The sequence below is a fragment of the Hemicordylus capensis genome, chromosome 4, assembly GCF_027244095.1.
Source record: "Hemicordylus capensis ecotype Gifberg chromosome 4, rHemCap1.1.pri, whole genome shotgun sequence".
In the NCBI taxonomy this organism is placed as follows: Eukaryota; Metazoa; Chordata; class Lepidosauria; order Squamata; family Cordylidae; genus Hemicordylus; species Hemicordylus capensis.
Window position 1 is genome coordinate 139,291,195 of NC_069660.1, and position 21,384 is coordinate 139,312,578.

At 40.4% G+C, this 21,384-nt stretch overlaps 1 protein-coding gene across 7 annotated transcripts in view; it reads right to left on the reverse strand.

Annotated features, from left to right (window-relative positions):
• NEK7 (NIMA related kinase 7) overlaps positions 1-21,384 on the reverse strand; it is a 115,954-nt gene that overhangs the window by 38,992 nt on the left and 55,578 nt on the right. For 6 of the 7 annotated variants that reach the window (XM_053245249.1, XM_053245253.1, XM_053245248.1 and 3 more), the window contains 2 exons: positions 14,489-14,551; positions 8,338-8,448 (listed from right to left, as the gene is read on the reverse strand). In XM_053245249.1, the coding sequence (XP_053101224.1) occupies positions 8,338-8,448; positions 14,489-14,551 (174 nt within the window). The remainder of the gene's footprint in view (positions 1-8,337; positions 8,449-14,488; positions 14,552-21,384) is intronic. The other variant, XM_053245252.1, reaches the window with a different exon arrangement.

The following is a 21,384-nucleotide window of genomic DNA, read 5'->3' on the forward strand; positions in this document are numbered from 1 at the left end:
TCCTTTGTCATGAACCCTGCCGCCTATTAAGATCGTCTGAGGAGGTCCTGCCACTGGCTTGTCTGGTGGTGACTCAGGGCCGGGCTTTCTCTGTGGCTGCCCCAGGGCTTTGGAATGGACTCCCTGCCAAAATAAGAGCTTCTCCATCTCCGATAGCCTTTAAAAAAAATCCTTAAGACACATCTGTTTTATCAGGCTTTTAATTAAAACTAGTTTTAAACTGTTTGATTGCTTTACACTCTAAAATTGTTTTATTCTGTGAAAAAAAATAAAGGAAGTTATCAAATACATTCTTATTCTTCTTGGTTCTCCCTTAAAATAGAACAAAACTCTGTAGTCAAAGTCAGGATCAATTCCTATTAGGCTGAAGGTTGCACAAGCCTCACTAGATAGCCAACAGAATGACTTTTGGTCTACAATAATAATGCCTTATTTAGAACAAGATTTCCATGTAAAAACTAGGCTACTGTGCCAGAGCACACAGTGATAGATCCCTAAGTGTGGGCATGTGGTCTTGGGTATGGGCCACTGGCCAGCTTAAAAATAACCAAATGCCACCCTCCCACCCCCACCACCAGACAATGAATGCAAGAACTTGGGTTGCTTGCTAACTCTATGGAACACAGAGTAATCATCAACATCAGTGGTTTTCAAACTGTGTTCTTAGGAACCTCTGAGGTTTCCTATCAGGGGTTCTTCAGTAAAAAGCTCAGAAATGGCAGACATGTTTCTCTGACAGACAGCTCATGTAACTGGTCTTGCCTTGCAAAGCATGGCCACATGAGGGAGTGTTAGGTGCATGTTATGATGTATATTCATTTCATGTAGGGTGATGGTTAGGCTCAACAAGCCTCCTAGATGCCTCATATGAACTGAGGATGTACCCTTGAACATGCACCCTTAATCCTTTGCAAAACCCAGGAGGTTTTTTTGCAGACAACATGATGTGAAAAAAAGTTTCAAATAATGAACGTTTCACAAAAGTTTAACATTCTTCAGGGAAGAAAGTCTGCAAAACCATGACCTACACAAATGAGCCAGTTTGTAAAACTGTCAACATGGTGATGCCATCATAGCAACTGCATACATTTAAACTTATACAAATCAAGTTACTTTGGGCTCATTAGAGCATTGCACACCATAGCAGAACACACTGCTGACGATTCACCTGTGCCTCCTAAGGAACATTCCAAAAAAGAGACAGCAACTCACTAGCATCTTTACTGGACCCCAAGAGACTATGCATGTTCCTAAACATAATTACCGTATTTTCCCCGCTCACTTGACAAATAAAACAAACTCACAAACTGGAAGAGGCATTTTCATTTTTCTATTGTTACATATCTCTAATCTTCAAAGTATCATTTAAAAGAGAGAGAGAGATGGGGAGAGCATTCATTGACTTCCTTCTCCCTCATCCCTTACACACCTAAAATAAACTCATGCTGATCCCTCTACAAGAACTATGAAAATGTGAGTACATTGTGACACCTTATACATATTTAATCATAGCCTGATAGGCTGTCATTAACTTCAAACAACAATCCGAGTTCACTACATTAAACATGATGCCTGTGTTAAGAGGACATCATAAACTACCCTCAAGAATGGAGATGGATAAGAAATACACACAAAGTGTAATAGAGCCAAACAACACTGAGGGCAACTTTCGGGATCCCTGGAGAAAGACAGAATAGAAACTGTTAATCAGATTCACCATTTGATGAATTCATTAATCATAGATTGAAAATGTGGATTTTTTAGAAATCTGATTTTTAAAATAAATCATCATCATCATCATCATCATCAGATCATCATCAGAGTAGGTCTCTCGATACATGGCTGACACTATTGCTATAAATTTTCCTTCTGGAAAATTGTATGAGAGGTTTTTCAAAATTGGGATAGAAATATCTGTATTTAACTATTGAAAAGAAACTGCTATCTTGTTAGAAAGTTCAAAATTTTTTTTTTACCAATAAATACTGAAGCATTACAGTACATATTGTTAGAAGCGACACAGTTAACCTGGTTAAAAGTTAATGGTTTGACAGCCCCAAGTAAAATAAAGGCATCAATAGGCCATAATGAAATCTGTCACAGAGAAAGAGAGACCTCATATTAATAGATGTTATGTCAAATTGGAATATGCAAAAGAAAAAACAAAACCTTTATGTTGTAGGAAGTGTAAACACAGAATTATTAATATATACACTTTGGTTATAAATATTAACAGGACACTGTCAATCTGTGCAGCACCACATTTTTTGGTGTCTTAGCTTAAAACTGTCATCTTGGCAAAGAGTATTCTGAAAACCGCAAAGGTAAATTTCTAATGCATTCTGCTAGAGAGCAAAATTAATATGCCTTCTAAGAAGCACAATAATTTTGATCGCACTCGGTCAAAGATTTTAAAAAAAAGTATATATGTTTTTTTAAATCGAAATCCATATCTATCTCTATATTGATAGATATCTCTTCAATAAGCCTGAGACACATATGACAAGATAAAAGCAAAAATAAGCTGGTATGGAAAACCAGGCTTATAGTGGAAGAGAACATATTTTATAATTTAAAAAAGAAAGCAACATTGTATTACCTCAAAATGATCTAACCACATTAAAGAACCTTAAATGTGCACTTCAGCTCTTGGAGTGGCTTTCTTAGCTGAATGCAATTCAACATGCAGAGGAAAAATACTAAAGTTGTTGCTTTTAAATACCTTAGTGCTAGCTCAAGGAGTTAAAATCAGAATATTAGCCAAGAACACTCTTCTTTCTCCTGAATATATTTGCACACTATTCACCCAATTGAGAACTTACTGAATATGTTCCCATTAATTCATTCTATTTATATACTGCCTAACACAAACATTTCCAGGCGGTGTACACAAGTCAAGTTAAAATATAAAAACAAAAAGTAAAACAAAACCATTTTCAAAGAACAAAATAAAAACAATTCACAAAGTAAAATAATCAAACAGTTTAAAATTAGTTTTAATTAAAATCCTGAGAAAACAGGTGTGCCTGAAGGGTCTTTTTAAAAGCAATCAGAGATAGAGAAGCTCTTATTTTGACAGGAAGTACATTCCAAAGGCCTGGTGCAGAGAAGGCCCGTCCCCAAATTGCCAACATACAAACCAGCGGCAACTGTGACTGGACCGCCCCAATTATCTTAATAGGCAGCAGGGTCCATGACAAAGAAGGTGTTCTCAAGTACCCTGGATCTAAGCCATTCGTGGCTTTATGACCGGCACTTTGTATTTCACTTGGAAACATATTGGCAGTCAGTGCAGTTCTTTCATAATTGGTGTTCGATGGTCCCTTCGGGTTGTCCCAGAGACCAACTTGGCTGCTGCATTATGTTCCAGTTGTAGTTTCTGGACTATGTATAAAGGAAGCCCCATTAGTGCATTAGAGTGCATTACAACAGTCAAGCCTGGGAGGTTACCAGCATATACACTACTGTTTTATGGTCATTTAGGCAATGGTAAACCCCTCCTATGTTCTACCAAAGAAAACCACACGGCTCTGTGGTCGCCAGGAGTCAAAATCGACTTGACAGCATGCTTTACCCTACCTACCTCCAGAAATGGGTGTAGCTGACGTATCAGCCAGGGGTGTAGCTATAATTGAGCAAATGGGTTTGAAGAACCCAGGCCCTGTAGCTCCTGATGGCCCCCAGCTCCACCCTTGCCTATTTCCTTCATTATCTCCCTCACTCCAAGGGACCTCCATGGAGAGGGGTGAACACAGGCCTCTCCCCGCTAGCTATGCCCCTGGTATCAGTTGAAGCTGATGAAAAGTCCTCCTGGCCACTGCCTTAACCTGAGAAACAGGAGAAAGTTTTGGATTCAGGAGCACTCCTAAGCTGAATATCTGATCTTTTGGGGGAAGTGTAGCACCATCCAGAGCAGGCAGATCTGAACTATCTGGGTCGTGATGCCCAACAATCAATAGCTCTATCTTATTAGGATTAAACTTCAGTTTGTTATTACATAACCAGCCCATTACCTCCTCTAGGCAGGCATTTAGGGAAGTTATGTCATTTCCCGATGAAGTTGATAGGGGAAAATAGATTTGGGTGTCATCAGGATATTAATAACACCCTACACCAGATCTCTCCCAGCGGTTTCATCTAAATGTTAAAGAGCATTGGAGACAATATGGAGCCTTGTGGAACTCCATACAGTAACTCTCGCTTTGCAGAGCAGCAGTCTCCAAGTGACACCATCTGGAATCCACCTGTGTGGTAGGAATGGAACCACTGTAGATTTAGGCTGATCTCAACATCTTGAACTTCTGGCTTCTGAAATATTTGTAAGCATTTGAAATAGATTGCTAGAATTACTTACCCAATTTTATTGTGCCAAAATTGTGAATGAGTTCGTTGGAAAGTCTCCACTAACAGTAAAGGAAAACGTCAATTAGTCTACCTTTCTGCTAGCCTACGATGCTTAGGCTCTTGTGTAGTTTAAATTCACAGACCGTCATGGACACTAACAATGCCAAGTAGTTTCCATTCCTTCTTTTAAACCTTATAGGGAAGAGATGAGCTGTTGGATTTGTAAGACTGAGCATATGTTCATATGTTTTGAAGCAAACACAATAGGTGGTGATGGGCAGACCCCCAAGGCCCGCCCAAGTTCTTTTTCTTCCCAAGAGTAGGAGTGTGAAACAGGATAAGAACAATCCTGTATCCTGAGGCAAATTTTAGTGAAACAATGGAATTAGACTCCAGATTCTAGGGATCTTGTAGAAGCTTTATTAATTCTTTGAGAACTAAAACGGGCCAGTTAAAAAAGATACCACTTGGTGGCCCACTGATTCACACAGGGAGTAGTGTGAATCACATGCCTCTTCATCACCTGGTGTACAATTCCACCACCACATACATGAGTGGAATATATACATGCTGTGTGTGTGTGTGTGTGTGTGTGTGTGTGTGTGTGTGTGTGTACGTACACACACACACACACACACACACACACACACACACACAGCAGAATATATGAAGCATCCCTCACTAGGGGATTTAAATGCTACTTTAAATAATTGTATAAGGGATGCATGAGGAGCGGTTCTGACATTCTGTCCCACACAGAGTTATGCAGTAGCAAGATGGTGGGAAGGAGACATATACCAGTACTTTTAGTTGTTTATATTTCTTAGCCTTCCTACACTTTAAAAGGTACTTCACTAATATAATGTAAGAATCAAAGACACTCCAATAAAATCACAGGGTTTGGAGCTATTTTTACAAAAAAAGAGAGATGAAATTGACAATTCCAATTTAAAATGAAATATAAAACTGCATTAAGGATTAAGATAAAGATTATAGTACAGGAGCACAAATATACAAGAATGGTGCTAAAGGTCTGTAAGGACTGTAAAGTGTGCTGTCAAGTCAATTTCGACTCCTGGCGCCCACACAACCCTGTGGTTTTCTTTCGTAGAATAAAGGAGGGGTTTACCATTGCCTCCTCCTGTGCAGTATGAGAGGATGCCTTTCAGCATCTTCCTATATCGCTGCTGCCCAATATAGTACCAGCGGGAATTCGAACCCGCAACCTTCTGCTTGTTAGTCAAGCATTTCCCCGCTGCACCATTGTGCCCCATAATTCCTCTGGGTCTCACAAAATCAATACCTCACCTGTGCATTTTTTTTTTAAACTTCAACTTAAAATCTCCTAGAGATATGAAGAAAAGGCAATCCTAAATGGCTTACAGCTCTTTATGTTAGTAAAAGATAAAGTAGCTATTGTGGGGTTGTAAGAGTTTTCATTATGTGGAGACAATCAAAGTTTCGTTTTCACACTAACTGGAGTCCAACTCCAATTTCACAGAATACTCAATCTTCTTATAGTAGAAGAATATATGTAGCATAAAACATCACAGGTTAGAGGTCATTTTTATACCTCTTTGGGATCAGCTATTATTCCTAAAGCATAGGAAGGTTATGAATTGAAAACAGATCAAAATGAACATTTGAATATATTTTCTTCATACTGATATAAAGGTGCGGGGGGAGGGGGGATAAGGTGGCAATATGAGTAAGGAATTCAAGCTATGAGGTGGGCTATTTGGTTAATATTGGTTGCAATGCTTATCTAATGCACCAAAAGCTCAAATGTCATGTAGGAACTGTACACAGTCCCATAAGAATTCCTGCTTCCCCAAACTGCAGAACATTGAAATGGATTGCAGAGTGTCTGTTGCAATCATCCTGCACAAGTTTGTCCTTCTAGCTTGCCATTTCTGGTATGATGCCAAGTCACACAACTAACACTGCGGGTAACGGCCAAATCATTCCAGTGTGACTTCTAAGTAGGCACTGATCTAAAGCCTTCACATATTACTATTGTCACAAGAATGACTTGTGGGATCAGTAGTTAGTAAAAATCATTAATGCTGGAAGCCTTCCAAGGTCCCAGGGGTGTGTGTGTGGGTGTGTGTGAGAGTGTGTGTGTGTGTGTGTGTGTGTGTGTGTGTGTGTGTGTGTGTGTGTGTGTGTGAGAGAGAGAGAGAGAGAGAGAGAGAGAGAGAGAGAGAGAGAGAGAGAATGCGAGCAAAAAGGCCACCTTTCAAAGAGAGAGAACGCAAGCAAAAAGGCCACCTTTCAAAGTGGTGATTCTCTTTAAATTAAGCAGGGGGAGAGCAACTATCCCCATTCAACCCCAGCCCCGCATTCGTCCAGTGGCTGTTGATAGTGTCAACCCTTTTTAGACTGTGAGCCCTTTGGGGACTCATCTGATTTATTTTTCTATGTAAACCGCTTTGTGAACTTTGCTGAAAAGTGTATATAAATAAATGGAGGAGGAGGAAGAGAGAGTGTTTTAATACGTTCTTGGATTTCACACTGCTGTTGCCAAACTTTTAAGCTACATCTAGTTTTTATATTTCAATTATAATGGCAAAATTCTTGAAAGGGAGAATTAATTGTGGAAATAACAGCAGAACACACTACAGTGACACAATGCCAATTTCAGAGTACAATGATGATTTTTTCCCTCCTTATCTTCTTCTTATAATCCTATTCTGTATGATTGCGCAAATGTTACAGCCACATGTGCAAACCTCATTCCTATTATTTGACTAGGATGTACATATCTGTAACCCAAAATAGGGCTTGAGCCTTTCCTTCTCATTTAGGATACTCAGGGATATAGGTTTGAAATAAGACCTGGGTAAATAGCTTTTGTAATTTTAAATTTTGTAAATTGTTCTCATTTTAGGCAGCTTTTTGGAGTTTTAATTGATTTTAATGTTTTATTTATTTGTATTGTTTTATTATTGTGAACCGCCCTGAGACTTTGGTTTGGGGCGGTATAAAAATCCAATAAATAAATAAATAAGCAGGAAAGCATCAAAGCAAAATAAATTTTTGCAAAAAATAAATTTTTTGCCTCTTGCCTTTTGAGAAGAGGAGAGCTTTGCAAACAGATTCTGAAGGCATTTTGCAGGAGTTTAGTGGGAGTCTGGCAGAGAAGTGTGCAGGGAGGCACCCAAGAGGTCCCCCTTTATCACAGAGGAAACACCAAGCAGAAGGAGAAGGTGAGTGCTACCCCACTTTTGTAATTTTCTTGAAGGACAAACTATACATTCTAAATAGCCAATCAAAACAGTTATGAAGGTAGAATGCCAGCAAGGGAGTGGTGTTTCCCAGTGTTTTGAACAGAGTGTTGCATGTAAGACTATCTGCCTAAAGGGCAGAATCCATGGGTGTGCACTCAGTGCAAAGAGCTCCTGGCTCTCAGGGAACAAGTCTGTTTCCTCGAAGCCAAGGTGGCTGACCTGGAGAAGCTCAGGGAGACAGAAAAGTGTGTGGGTGAGATCTTCATCCCACTCCCAGGCTGAACAGCTCCTCTGCTGTCATGGAGAAGGAAAGTCTCTGGGAAGGAGGACAGAAGTCTGAGGAAAGGGGGAATGCTCCCTTAGAATTAACCTATGGAATTATCTTCCACAGGATATAATGATGACCACTAGCTGAGATGGCTTTAAAAGGGGTTTAGACAAAGTCATGGAGGACAGGTCTATCAATGGCTACCAGTCTGGTGGCTATAGGCCACCTCCAGCCTCAGAGGCATGATGCCGCTAAATACCAGTTGCAGGAGAGCAACAGCAGGAGAGTGAGCAAGCTCTCACCTCCTGCCTGTGGGCTTCTCGAAGGCATCTGGTGGGCCAGTGTGTGAAACAAGATACCTGACTAGATAGGCATTGGGCCTGATCCAGCAAGGCTCTTCTTATGTTTTTAAATTTAATATTGAAATACATTCTTCATACAAGTTTCAAACAGAAAATTTATAACATTCTACTAAAAAAGAAAAACAAATCCTACCTTGATCATTCTAGAGAGGTCTCCAGCATCTGCTAATTCCAGCACTATATTTAGCTCATTTTCTTCAATAAATGAGGCATAGTATTTAATTACATTTGGATGATTCAATTGCTAGGAAAATAAACCAATATTCCAGTTTATAGCTGAACATTCATATCCCCAAGTATTAATAATTTGTTGGTGACAACACTGTTAAGTGTCCTTTTCTATTTAAGACTAAATCTCATGAGAGAATTGTTAGTATGCTCCTGTACAACAGTACAAAAATACTATTAATACCATATATTAATTACCATTTGCATGCACAGCAATTCTTAGTTCATTAAATTCATAAAAGTGATTTAAAAATCAGATCAAACTCAACAAGGACCAGGGAATTTGACTGAACTAGAACTTTAAAATTGGTTCAAAGAGGGTTTTGTTCAGTGAACTGGAAGTGAACCTAAAAACTCTCAATTGCCTTGAATCCAAATGGGAACTCAACTTGTGAATACACCATCTAGTTCAGAATAAGTGTTCCATAATCGGAGGCCCAGGAGAGTCTTTTGTGAGTTGTGAGGAAAGACCTCAATCTCTCCAACCCTAAATAAAAGGAAAGGGGGAAAATACTGTATTTCCCAGAAAGCCATAAGAGGGGTGAGGTGGAGTTCTCGGATCAGTAGTTCTGCAATCACTGGGCTAATTCCGAATTTCCAAGGACTTGTATTCCAAATTGTGAACTAGTTGTGACTGATTTTTCAATTAGAAATGTCTGCATTAGTTCAGATTATGACCTCAAGACATTTCTGAAACAGTGAGAGGTCCAAGGAGCAAGAGAAAGAGATGCTTTGTCAAAGTAAGGCACACAAACATACTGGTATCAACCTGGATACTTTAATGAATGAACTTCATCTCAGGTTTAAACCTATTATTATACATATTTTATACCACCCAAAACCTACGTCTCTGGGCAGTATACAACATAGTAAAAACAGAAAAAGAAGAACATTAGCTAAAACAAAAAAACAAGAAGTTAAAATGTTACAATTTTAAAAATTTTAAATAATATTTTAAAACAGTATTAAAACTATTAAAACAATATATTTAATTAAAAGCCTGGGTTAACAGATGTGTCTTTAAAGACTTTAAAAGCTGTCAGAGATGGGGAGGGAGCGCATTCCAAAGCCTCGGGGCAGTGGCAGAGAAGGCCCGTCCCTGAGTAGCCACCAGACAAGCTGGTGGCAATTGCAGATGGTCCTCTCCTGATGATCTCAATGGGTGGTGGGGTTCATGACGAAGAAGACATTCTCTTAAATACCCAGGACCCAAGCCGTTTAGGGCTTTATAGGTTATAACCCACACCTTGTATTTTGCCCAGAAACACATCAGCAACCAGTGCAGCTCCTTCAATGCGTGAGTAATATGCTCTCTCTGAGATGACCCAGAGACCAACCTGGATGCCTCATTCTGGACCAACTGTAGTTTCTGGGCATACAAGGGCAGCCCCACTTAGAGCGCATTGCAGTAATCCAGTCTGGAGGTTACCAGCAGATATACTACTGTTCTGAGGTTGTTTATCTCAAGAAACGGACACAGATGGTGTATCAGCCGTAGCTGACAGAATGCACTTCTGGCCACTGCCTCAACCTGGGACACCACAGAGAGGCTCAGATCCAGAAGCACCACTAGACTGCGGACCAGTTCCTTCCAGGGAAGTGTGACCCCATCCAGAACAGACAGATCAAACTCATCTCCCGAGTTTTGACCCTGCACAAAGAGTACCACCATCTTATCTCAATTCAGTCTCAGTTTGTTGTCCGTCATCCAGCCCAACCTAGACATGAGATTCTGCATCCCACTTTAACACTGACTAGTATTTTCCCTTATGGTGAAATTGCAGCATATTACTCCAGGACTGGTCCATGGCACTGGCAGCTGCTGCTGGTCTCTGCAATGGAGGAGTACAGACCTCTGTGATGTCACAGCACAGATACACACAGCAGCAGCAGGGAACTAGATGCACATGCATTTCACATCCTATCTAGTTTGGGCCTCAGTTAAAAGGTGAAAGTAAGAATAGCCTTCCTGGATAAGACCAAAATCTCTCAAGTCCACCATTATGTTTCCAGCAGCTGCCACCCAGATACTTCTGCAATCTCACAGCACAATGGTGCTGGTCATCCTGTTTGTTTATTTGCCCTAGGAATCAGACAAATCCATTTAATTACCATGGCCGATATCCTTCATGAATATGTGCAACCCTTTTCTACAGCCTTCTATTACTACCACAATTATTTTATATTCTGCTTTTTAACAAAAGTTCCCAAAGTGGTTTACATAATTAACTAATTAAAAAATAGGCCTCTTGTCCCCAAAGGGGGCTCGCAATCTAAAAAAGAAACATAAGATAGACTCCACCAGCAGCCACTCGAGAGATACTGTGCTGCGGTTGGATAGGGCCAGTTGTGCTCCCCCTGCTAAATAAAGAGAATCGCCACTTTTTAAAAAGTGCCTCTTTGCTCAGTTAGCAAGGAATAGTATCCACCACCACACTGGGTTGTTTCAAAAGCTTGTGTGCAAAACTACTTCTATCACTCCTGAATCGCCTAATCAGATTATGTGGATGTCTCCATGATTTAATACTGCAAGAGACAGAAAGATGTCTCTACTATCTCCAACTATACATAATTTAAACCTCTTTCTTATCTTACTGCCACATCAGTCACTTTTTTCCTGATTTTTACAAAAACAACAGATTGGGTTTTTTTCAAATTAATTTTGATATTTTCACAATACAAAAGAACAAAGTTATCACACGAATGGTCAAGTTATTGTGTCAAGTTATTTATGTTATCTTTTTATATCTACTAGTCATTTTGTTTTGCTTTTTAATGCATAAGGACGGATTTCCAAACATTCAGCTTTATTATGAATTATTTTAGACTTATCTATATAGTTCAAGAAAGGTATCCAGCATTGTAAAATCTGTAGACTGGGGGTTGATACTTGTTTTATTTTTGAGTATATTTTGTCCATGATTAGCATGTCCCAAAAATCATCTTTGACTGGTTTTTACCCTTTCCCATCCTTTTGTTATTACAAACGTAGCTACCATTAGGAGAACTACAATTAATTATTGCAACTTGTTGAAAGAGAAATATTTGGCAGGGCCCTGAGTGTAAAGACAAACTCTTTATCCCTTCCTCCTAGGCTGCCTGGATCATTTGAGTTCACCTTGTATATCTTTTACAGCTATATAATCATCATCATCTTCTTCTTCTTCTTCTTAAGAGAGGGAGCCCAGAACTGTACACAGTGAGCAGCACCCAGACTAATGCTGCTCTTGAGTTAGAGCAGTTTGTGTGAGCAATTATTTTCCCCGATCCCCTCTTAAGAACATAGGAAGCTGCCATATACTGAATCAGACCATTGGTCTATCTAGCTCAGTATAGTCCACACAGACTGGCAGCAGCTTCTCCAAGGTTGCAGGCAGGAATCTCTCTCAGCCCTATCTTGGAGATGCCAGAGAGGGAACTTGAAACCTTCTGCAATTCCCAGAACGGTTCCATCCCCTAAGGGGAATATCTTATAGTGCTCACACTTCTAGTCTCCCATTCAGATGCAACCAGGGCAGACCCTGCTTAGCTAAGGGGACAAGTCATGCTTGCTACCACAAGACCAGCTCCCCTCCTTCATGCTACTGTCCTCGCTGCCCACTCCGCACAAATGTTTGTGGGGCTGTGATGTCTCCTCAGCGGCAGATGAGGTATGGCAGCGGGAATGGTGGGGTGGGTCTAAGAAAAAAGTTATTGCTCACACATCATGTTATAACACAAGGGCAGCATTAGTCGGGATACTGTTCAGTATAACAGATGTGGCTACCCCATAGAGGTATATTATCGCTGTATAAATGTTATTCTATATCACGGAGAGACAAGAATTAAAAAAATCTGACTGAAATTATGGTTTTGGTTCCTGCTATACCAGACAGATGGAAATAATATTTGGCAATTGAAATTAATTCTTCCTTCTCAGTGGACAAGTATGACTGACCAAGTTCTGGAGGATGTGGTATTAGTTCATGCTAACAGTATGTTTAAAACTATTTCTCAAAATAAATATATTTTATTTATTTATGGTACAGAAAAAACATTGTAATCATAAAAGTTGGCAATTAATCTGCATGACATGTATCTGAACCAGTTTAAAATGGCAGATTTAGTTACCAAAATATTTTTTTAATTTTTTTTAAAAAAATTTGTACTTAAATACATATAAATTAATTAGTGTACTTAAATACGCTACGGATAGGTGGAAGGTTATATTATATATAAAAAAAACATGTTGCTTGGCTTTACTGCTGGGCAGAAGAATAATCTGGGCAGAAGAATCTGCAGTAGCTTTTTTGCATTCTCCACTCTTTGCTGGTGAAGGGAACCTACTAAGGGACTCTTTCCTAGCTCCCCTGCTACAAAACAACCACCACCCTGAAACCATCTAGATATACCTGGAAACTGTCAAGACCATATATTCTATGGATCACTGCAAACCATGGAAAATAGGATTTCAAAGTGATTTAAAAACATCCTACAAAAATGACAGTTCAGTCTAAAAAAAAAAATGAGTATTTAAAGTCTAAGATAATTAAAACAATTCTATTCCTGAAGGCTTGTCTAATAGAAATGAGCTTAATCTCAACTAATGAACTTATTAACGTACAATCAAAACATTAGCTTTCAAACAACAGCCATAAGAAGAACAGGCCAAAAACTTAAGGAAAGAACACATGCTGTGTTTGTGGGAAGCCTCAGGTTCAATCCCAGAAATTACCAGCCATGTAGCAGGGCTTGGGGTGTGTGTGTGTGATTAAAGAAAGACCGAAAAGTCTTTGCCTGAGAACCTGAAGAATACTGGCACTGTTGGGATGCACAGACATACAATGATATGACTCCAACTATCATATGGAGAAGCAGAAAGTACTTTCCTTGGGCACGTATTGAGGCCGACAACTGCAATGAAGCAGCCAGAGATTTCAACTACTGTGTTACTTCATTAAACCCATCTAAGCAGTTGCAATTTTACTGCAATTTAATTCAATCCTAGACTCACATGCACCCAAGGACTTATAGAAATAAGCCCACTGGAGCATTTGACTTTTTGTTTTATGTTTTTAGGGCTCCAACCTTTAACCGATTTGAACAGCTGATCTATCAATTAAGGCTGACTAAACAGTAAGTCGCCATTTTTACTGGAGAGGCAGAAAGTTATGAGCACAATTATTTATATTCTGAGTATATTTTGATTTTGGTATAATACTATAATATGTATTATAATATGAAAGTAGTATTAAGTAGAGCTTTCCCCCCCTAAATGTGAGAGGTAGATTTCAGTATTACACGAATGTATTTAAATGCAGTTGACTGATCCAATCAAACAGTTAAAATACAGATGACTAATCAACTAAACATTATTTAAAAATCAGTTCATAGCCCTAATTGACCTTGATAAAGCATGCTCTGTGTAGTAGAGTTTTGAAAGTCTGGCTGTGTGTTTCTGTTGTTCTGAGCAGTATATAAGCAGCCCTTCAAATGGATGCCATTTCCTTGCCCACCTGTCCACCTCTACAGCTGCATTACTGACATGCCAAGCGCATTGCAAGTCCACATGCTGTTGGTTTTAAAACCAAGACCTTCCCAATTCCTCATGTTAAAATATGCCCCCATGCTCCTGTTGACTTCTCCCCAAGCTACCTAGGCCCGGTTGTTGTTAACTCCTACATAATCTAATATGAGGTGCAGGAAGGTACTGATTCAAAAGTCAACAGCCTGCAGAGGTAGCCTGGTAGTCGAGAGGCAGAGGGAACTGTGTGATATATTTGGCTCAATTAATTTGTACAAAATCAATCACTATCAAAAAATACCCAGAAACTTAGGCAGTCCTGCACCCTGTTTCCCCCTCATACAAGGTGCAGGGTTGTGGCCTACTTTTCAGCACTTTCTACAGAATGGGATACAAACATAAATAAATAAAACCAATTATACTTGTATACTGAAATAGCGCATGTAAGATTTTTATCACCACACACTGGTCATTTAATTACATCTTGTTCTTATTAATATGAAAATGGTGAATCACACTTTAAATTCCAAGAAGTGCTCAGCATAATATTTACCTTAAGAAGATCTATTTCTTTGATGCAGTCAGCACGGGCCTTGGCATCCATTAAATCAAATATCTTTTTTGAAGGAAGGAAGAAAAAGGATATTTACTAAGTGAAAGTAAATTCACAAAATATATGTCTTCGATGTTTGTTTCAGAGAGTATGCTATATACAAAGTATGCTATATACACTATATACACATGAGAATTTCCCAAAGCATATACCATGAGAAATAAACTAATTAAAATAACTGAAGGCTCCTGTAAGCCCACATTACCTATCCATAGTGGAAGCCAACTGCTGTAACTCCACATGATATACTGCTCTAACCATCCCTCCTCCTAATCAGATACACGAGGCCCTCTTCATTCGCAGGGGTTCCATTTCCACCTAACAAAACCACAAATAAAGAGACCATAATCCTATGGGGACTGTGAGGGTAGGTTCCTAAACACACTGAAGTGTGCTGAAAAATCACAAGAAAAAGGAGCAGAAATAAGCACACTATCTTGCATTCCAGCAATGCCTCCAAAGCTCCCAAATCCTCCTAGTTTTTGTTCTTTTTCTGAGGGGTTTTTGTTTTGTTTTTTGCTGAAGCGAGCCACAAAATAGCTCTGTACTACAAAATGGAGGCAGGAAATGGCATTGGAAGTCATTTCCGGCCACTCAAGAACCACTAATAGGCAAAAAGTAACCCAATTTTAGCCCAGTTAATAAAGAAACTAGGTCCTTATGGATATGCAAACCTTATGGATATGCAAATCTGGGAATGGAGAACCCACAAATAACTAGGGTCTCCTGTATACTGGGCAGGTGGGTAATTTGCAGCATCTCCGCATTGGGTGCGATTGGATCATTTGACCACTCTTGATGCAGAGACAGCAGAAAAGGCTTCCTACTGTGCCTCTGAAGTAGTCACTGCTACAGGCTGGCCTCTTTCCAACTAGGAGGCCACTCATACAGAAACACAGGCTCTGACATGGTCAGATATGTTTACAATACCTAGAAGTAAACTGCTTGGGATAAATGAGTCAGCGCTGGCTCCCCTTAGGCAAAATACCCAAAGTAAGGGGCTTCACTAAGTGCCCTTATCTCCTCCTCAATGCCATTGCTCACCACCACTGACTGCTCACATGCCGGGGACAGAGCCAATAGACAAGCAAGTGAGAATGCGGATGGTAGCAGATCCTCTAGTTCCTTACTACTGTCATCCACTCACTCACTCCTTCTAAGTCAAAGGGCAGGCAGCACTGGTGACAGGCAATGACTGGGGACTTTTGTTGGTGAGCCCCTTGCAAGGGTGTGGGCGTTGGCAGGTGCCCAGCTGTGCCAACTCTGACCCTGGAAAGAGTGAAATACATCTTGAATTCTAATTCAAAAATAAGTTTGTCTAAGCCATCAGAAGTTTGGAAAACACTAACATAAAATGAGTGATGGTGGTTGTAATGAGAACAGTTACACAAGTCCAGATCTGTATTTCAGTACAGGCAATCTCATTTCTCAGAAGTGCAAGCAACAACCACCAATGGTCTATTTCCCCCCTCTGTCACTGAAGTCCTCTTTATCTATAAGATGATATGGACAATGCATCTTTCTATCATATTTCCTTTATGATACCCTCTAAAATATTAAGTGATCCCCAGGCAAGTTTTGCAGAAGCAGGATATTTCTAGTTGCGTAAGGCCATTATGGTGAGGTGTAGAGGTTCATGAAGCACATCAGCAAGCTGTATTCAAGTGTCCCCATTTTTGCTCCTCAAAACACTCCTTCAACAACAAACACTTATATACCGCTTTTCACCAGAAGTTCCCAAAGCGGTTTACATAGAGAAAATAATAAATTAATAAGATGGCTCCCTGTCCCTAAAGGGCTTACAGTACAAAAAGAAACATAAGATAGACACCACCAGCAGCCACTGGAGGGATGCTGTGCTGGGGCTGGATAGGGCCAGTTGCTCTCCACTGCTAAATATTAAGAGAATCACCACTTTAAAAGGTGCATCTTTGCTCATGATCAAACCTGATCATGAACACACACACACCCCTTCTTAGGTAGAGCAAAACCAAGCACTTTTGGCAACAGATATTAATCAGGAAGTTTTGCAAAGATCTTATGTGAAAGATATTATTAGATATACATTCTAAACAGTCAATCTAGAACTTGAACAGAAACACACCCCAGAATTCTCTCACCGACATGTATTACAAATGATAGAAAGCAAACATTCTAGGCTGCAAGTTATGATTCAGGAAGCAGGTTGAGGGGCAGAGTAGAATGATAGCAAGACAAGTCACATGAATGGAATGTTAAGACTAAAAAAACAACATCTGACTAACAGAGTGGGGGGAGTACGACGTTTTAGCACTGTACATTCAGTTTTGACTAAATATTGAAAAGCAAGCCAGTGCTGATGGAAAACACAGAAGGAACAGTTTACAACTTAGGGTTCAGAACATGCCTGGCAAAAAGAGTACTTGCAGGCCAGAATGAAGGAACTACTCTCGCTTAGTTAGATCACCTTGGTATTAAAATCCCGAGGCTCAGCACATCATATATATGTGTGTGTGTGTGTGTGCTGAGCCTCGGGATTTTAATACCAAGGTGATCTAACTAAGCGAGAGTAGTTCCTTCATTCTGGCCTGCAGTAGTTCCTTCATTCTGGCCTGCAAGTGTGTGTGTGTGTGTATACACACACACACACACACACACACACACACACACACACACACACACACACATATATAGTTAGTTAGTTAGTTAGTTAGTTATTTGGGACCAGTTCAGGTGTAACATGGACCCAGGATTCAATTCTCATTTGTGTGATGCCCCATGGCCTTGGGAGTGCATGTCCCTTCTCCAAACACACAAGGATGGGAAGAATTCTACTTCCAATTATTGTTAGGTCACTCATTACTTCCAAAGGGAGCAATCCTGGCTTATTCTAACCAGAGATTCTCGGGTTCAGATCCTGGTTAGTTTCAGAACTCTGGTTAGAATAAGTCAGGGTTGTTAGTTTAGAAGCAACTAGTTTTTCCTTCAGATTCTGTTTCGCTTCTTGCCTGTAAGAGTCTCAAGCCATTTGTTGATTTATATGGGGAGATGTTGCTGGCCATATAAACGATGTACATGACATTCCATATTTTTCTACCATGATAATCGCTCCAAGCTGCAAAAAAGATAGAACAAAAGCACACCTAGTTTATGCTGTGCTGAATGGGCAAGTAGCTCCTATGCTCATTAGATTTCAGGATACAGACATGGATGCTGCCTCAAGCACACAGTGCTCTCTCTTCCCTCCTGCCCTCAGTATGCTCCTTGTGCATTTCTCTCTCTCTCCCCCACCCCTTTCTTCTGCCAAAGTCACACTCCTCATTCTCTCTCTTTTCCCTCCTCCTGCTGCCACTACTGCTGCTTCCCATGGTTCAAGCAGGCATGCACTCTCTCTTCTCCTGCCACTGCCAAGACAGTGAGCAAGAGAGGCAGGCCAGGAGCTGGAATTGATGAGTATACAGCCCACACTCCATCTGGATTAAATAAAGTGCAGAAATCCACCGATCCTGCCACCACAAAGGCTCTAGGCTAGAGGACCTCTATGTCACTCTCTAAGCATCTCAACCAATGGGGGCAGGAAGAAAGAAAATCAGAGAGAGAGAGAGAGAGAGAGAGCAGTAAACAATTTCTTTGTATGGTGAGACCTTCCCAAGAGAAATGCATGACAACATACCTTAGAAAATTGATGGGGGGGTGGAGCAGGTGCTTTACAGGGAAAGGACACTATTGCAATTATCAACTCAAAGAACAAAAACAAAAGGCTAAGAAATGGTCACCACCTCTGTAATGCAAATAGAGTAGCTGTGTTACATCAAGGAGACAGAATGACCATCACATGATGGTACCATTCACAATTAATGTAAACTGCCCTGAGCCACTTTTGGAAGGGGGGTAAAGAAATACAATAAAGTAAATAAATAGAATTAGAATTGGAAAGTGACAGATTTATCTGGCTTTTGGGATTATTGAAATGTTTTTAAATTGGTTTTAATTTTGTTTTAATAAGCAAAACTATTTTTATCTGTTTTTATATTTGTGAATGGCCTAGAATCATTTGGCGAGGCGGTATAAAAATCAAATAAATAAAACATGCTCAGGAAGCTTAGCAGACATTACTATTGCACTTCTGTAATAGTTAATTCTATAAAATCCAAGAATGCAGACTACATAACATATAACATCTAGATTTTACAGCAAAAGAACTCCAAGGCAACAACTAATTAGCCAGAATTCCTATAATATAAGCTGTATATTATTAGCTATATGCTTGTAATGATTTTTTTTTTGGGGGGGGGGATGCAAGTGAATTAAATGCTGCCTATATTAAAAATTGGTTGAAAGTGTTGTTTAAACAATATTTTCAGCCCATTTTTAATATAAACAGCATTTAATCCAACAGCATATCCCCCAATTATGAACTGTATACTGATATTATAGGAATTCTAACTAGTTGTCATCTTGGGGTGTTCTGCTTTAATACTTAGATGTGTGCATTGCTGGATTTTACATGATACATAAGGCAAACAATCAGCAACCCTTTGGAAAGTTCAACAGTAATGGTTTTTCAGCCTCCTGGTTCAAAATCTATGGTAAAGGCACAACTAGTTCTGCTATTGAAACAGCAGAAATGTCTGGGGCAGCATCTTTAATGCTTTAGCTATCTGAAGCCATTTTGAACAGAGTTATTTAATCCCCATCCATTTGAGCAGATTCTCTGCAGATGTAAAGATGGAATGTACATCCCACTACGGCAAGCCACTAACTGATTTGGATAGCACTGGAATGCACCTATAGTTACCAGCATTGAAGCTCCAGTTCTTACATTTCATCTTATCAAAGCCAGGAGGAACATAGTTCCCTTTATGGTATACCACTAACAAAAGTTCTGAAAAGTACAAGAGATCAGTTTTAATAAAATGGTGCTCTTGATAGCGCTATGAAGAACCTTTCTAGACTGGAGTATTTTTTTGCAGCAGGAGTGGTGGACTCTCACACTTTATTTAATCCAGAGTGATTGTGGGCTGTGCATACACATAATTTTCTTCTATAGTCTTTGTGTACTTTTCTTGTCTCCTCTGTAGTCATTTTGCAATATAAAATTTGCTCTTTCTGCACTGCCTCCTTGCCTTGCTTCCACGCATCACTACCACTCTGATATCTTTACCATTTTTTCTCTGCCTACTGTTACCTGTTATTGCCCAAAGGCAGTATGCCCTAGGTGTGCATGCAACCATCACATGACAAACCAGGTTGTTCAGTTGCTTTTATTTTCATCTGCCCATCTTATTTTTATGGCTGTTGGTATTGACTTTTGTCCCAATCAACCACATCCTTTAAAAAAAAAAAAAAATTCCAGCCATGGCCCCCCAAGGTGCTCCCTCGCCTCACAGGGTGCCCTTCGCCACCGCACTCCACTGCCCTCATTTCTCCCTGCTGCTGCAGCCATAGAGACATTTCTCTCCCACTTCACGCTGCCGCCTTGTAGTCCCTCTCCGCTTGCCTTCCTTCTTCCCATCTCTGCTGAGGCCGAGTGCACAAAGGCATGATGGCCATGCTCCTTCCTCTGCGTCCTCATGGCACACACTGGGAAGGAAAGCACAGTGGCCTTCTCACCCTCTTCAGCACATTAAGTGCTTGCTTCATTAGAAAGGTAGCAGCCAGACAGCGCGAAGCAAGTGTTTTGTGGGCTGGAGAGGGCAGGGGCCGCCACACTGTTCTTCCCAGTGCACACCTATGCGCCTGGCCTCCGCAGCGAGGGGTGGGGGTGCAGTGGTGGTAGCAGCAAGTGGTGGTAGCAGCAACAATACTGCTGCCACTGTGGGGGGGGGGGAGAGAAACGCTGCTCTAGCCTGTCCCTAGGCCACCGCCCAGCTTAATATGCCCCTGCCTCGACCAGAAGAGTAATGACCACAGAAGACAGAAAGATGTGGGCAGCGTGAAACTCCTCCCCGCCCCACACGCAACCCCTCTCAACCCCACCTACAGTTTCTGCCCAGAGAAAGTAATCGTTCCAGCTACAACTGCCAAAGAAACCCGCTGAAAGTGTCTATATGCTGCAATCTAACACTCACAAAAGCGCCTTGCATTTGACACAGCAAAAGAGGGTTTTTTAAATTCTAACTTTTCAACGGATTTGGGGGCTATTCGTAGTAAGCAAGTGTGGAATGGCATGTTTGCCATTTATACAGGCAGCAACATTCCCCGTGGAAATCAACACTGAAGCTGGTAAAATTTACTGTCTAGACAAGCTTGAAGAGGCCATGAGCACTTGCAAGTGTGTGTCAAAGAGACTATGGCCACAATCCAGAGAGGAGTACAACTAGCTCTGCACACCCAGCAGGGCTTTTATCTTTCCTCCCTATCTCACACCAGCCCCTTCATGCCACATCTCAAGTTGCCTTTCAAACCCAGGGGAGCTTCAAAAGCAGTTTGTAATACAGAGGAGAAGAGCTGCTAAGAGGGGAAAATTAAAATTCCCCCACTGGGTATGCACAAGCTGATCCATGCACCTAGAAGTTCCACTGAACTGTAATCTCAGTATGCCAAATTTAGGGTTCCAACCAAGACAACACGAGCAAAGTGGGCAATGGCAAGCTCCAATGGCGCCCAAAACATTTTTATATGAACTGTAGAATAAAGTCTGAAAAGAACTCACAAAGGAGTCAGAGCAGAGGTTGCTGTGTGCAACATATGCACATACAACTTATATTGACAATTAGCATCAGTTCAAAACTATTCTGTTGGCCTGAGCATTTTAGTAGTAGCTTTTATTGAACAGTGCTTGGATGACTTGCTTTTATACTGAATGGTTTTTATATGGTATTGGTTTTTATGCTATCTTGGTACCCTTTTAAGTC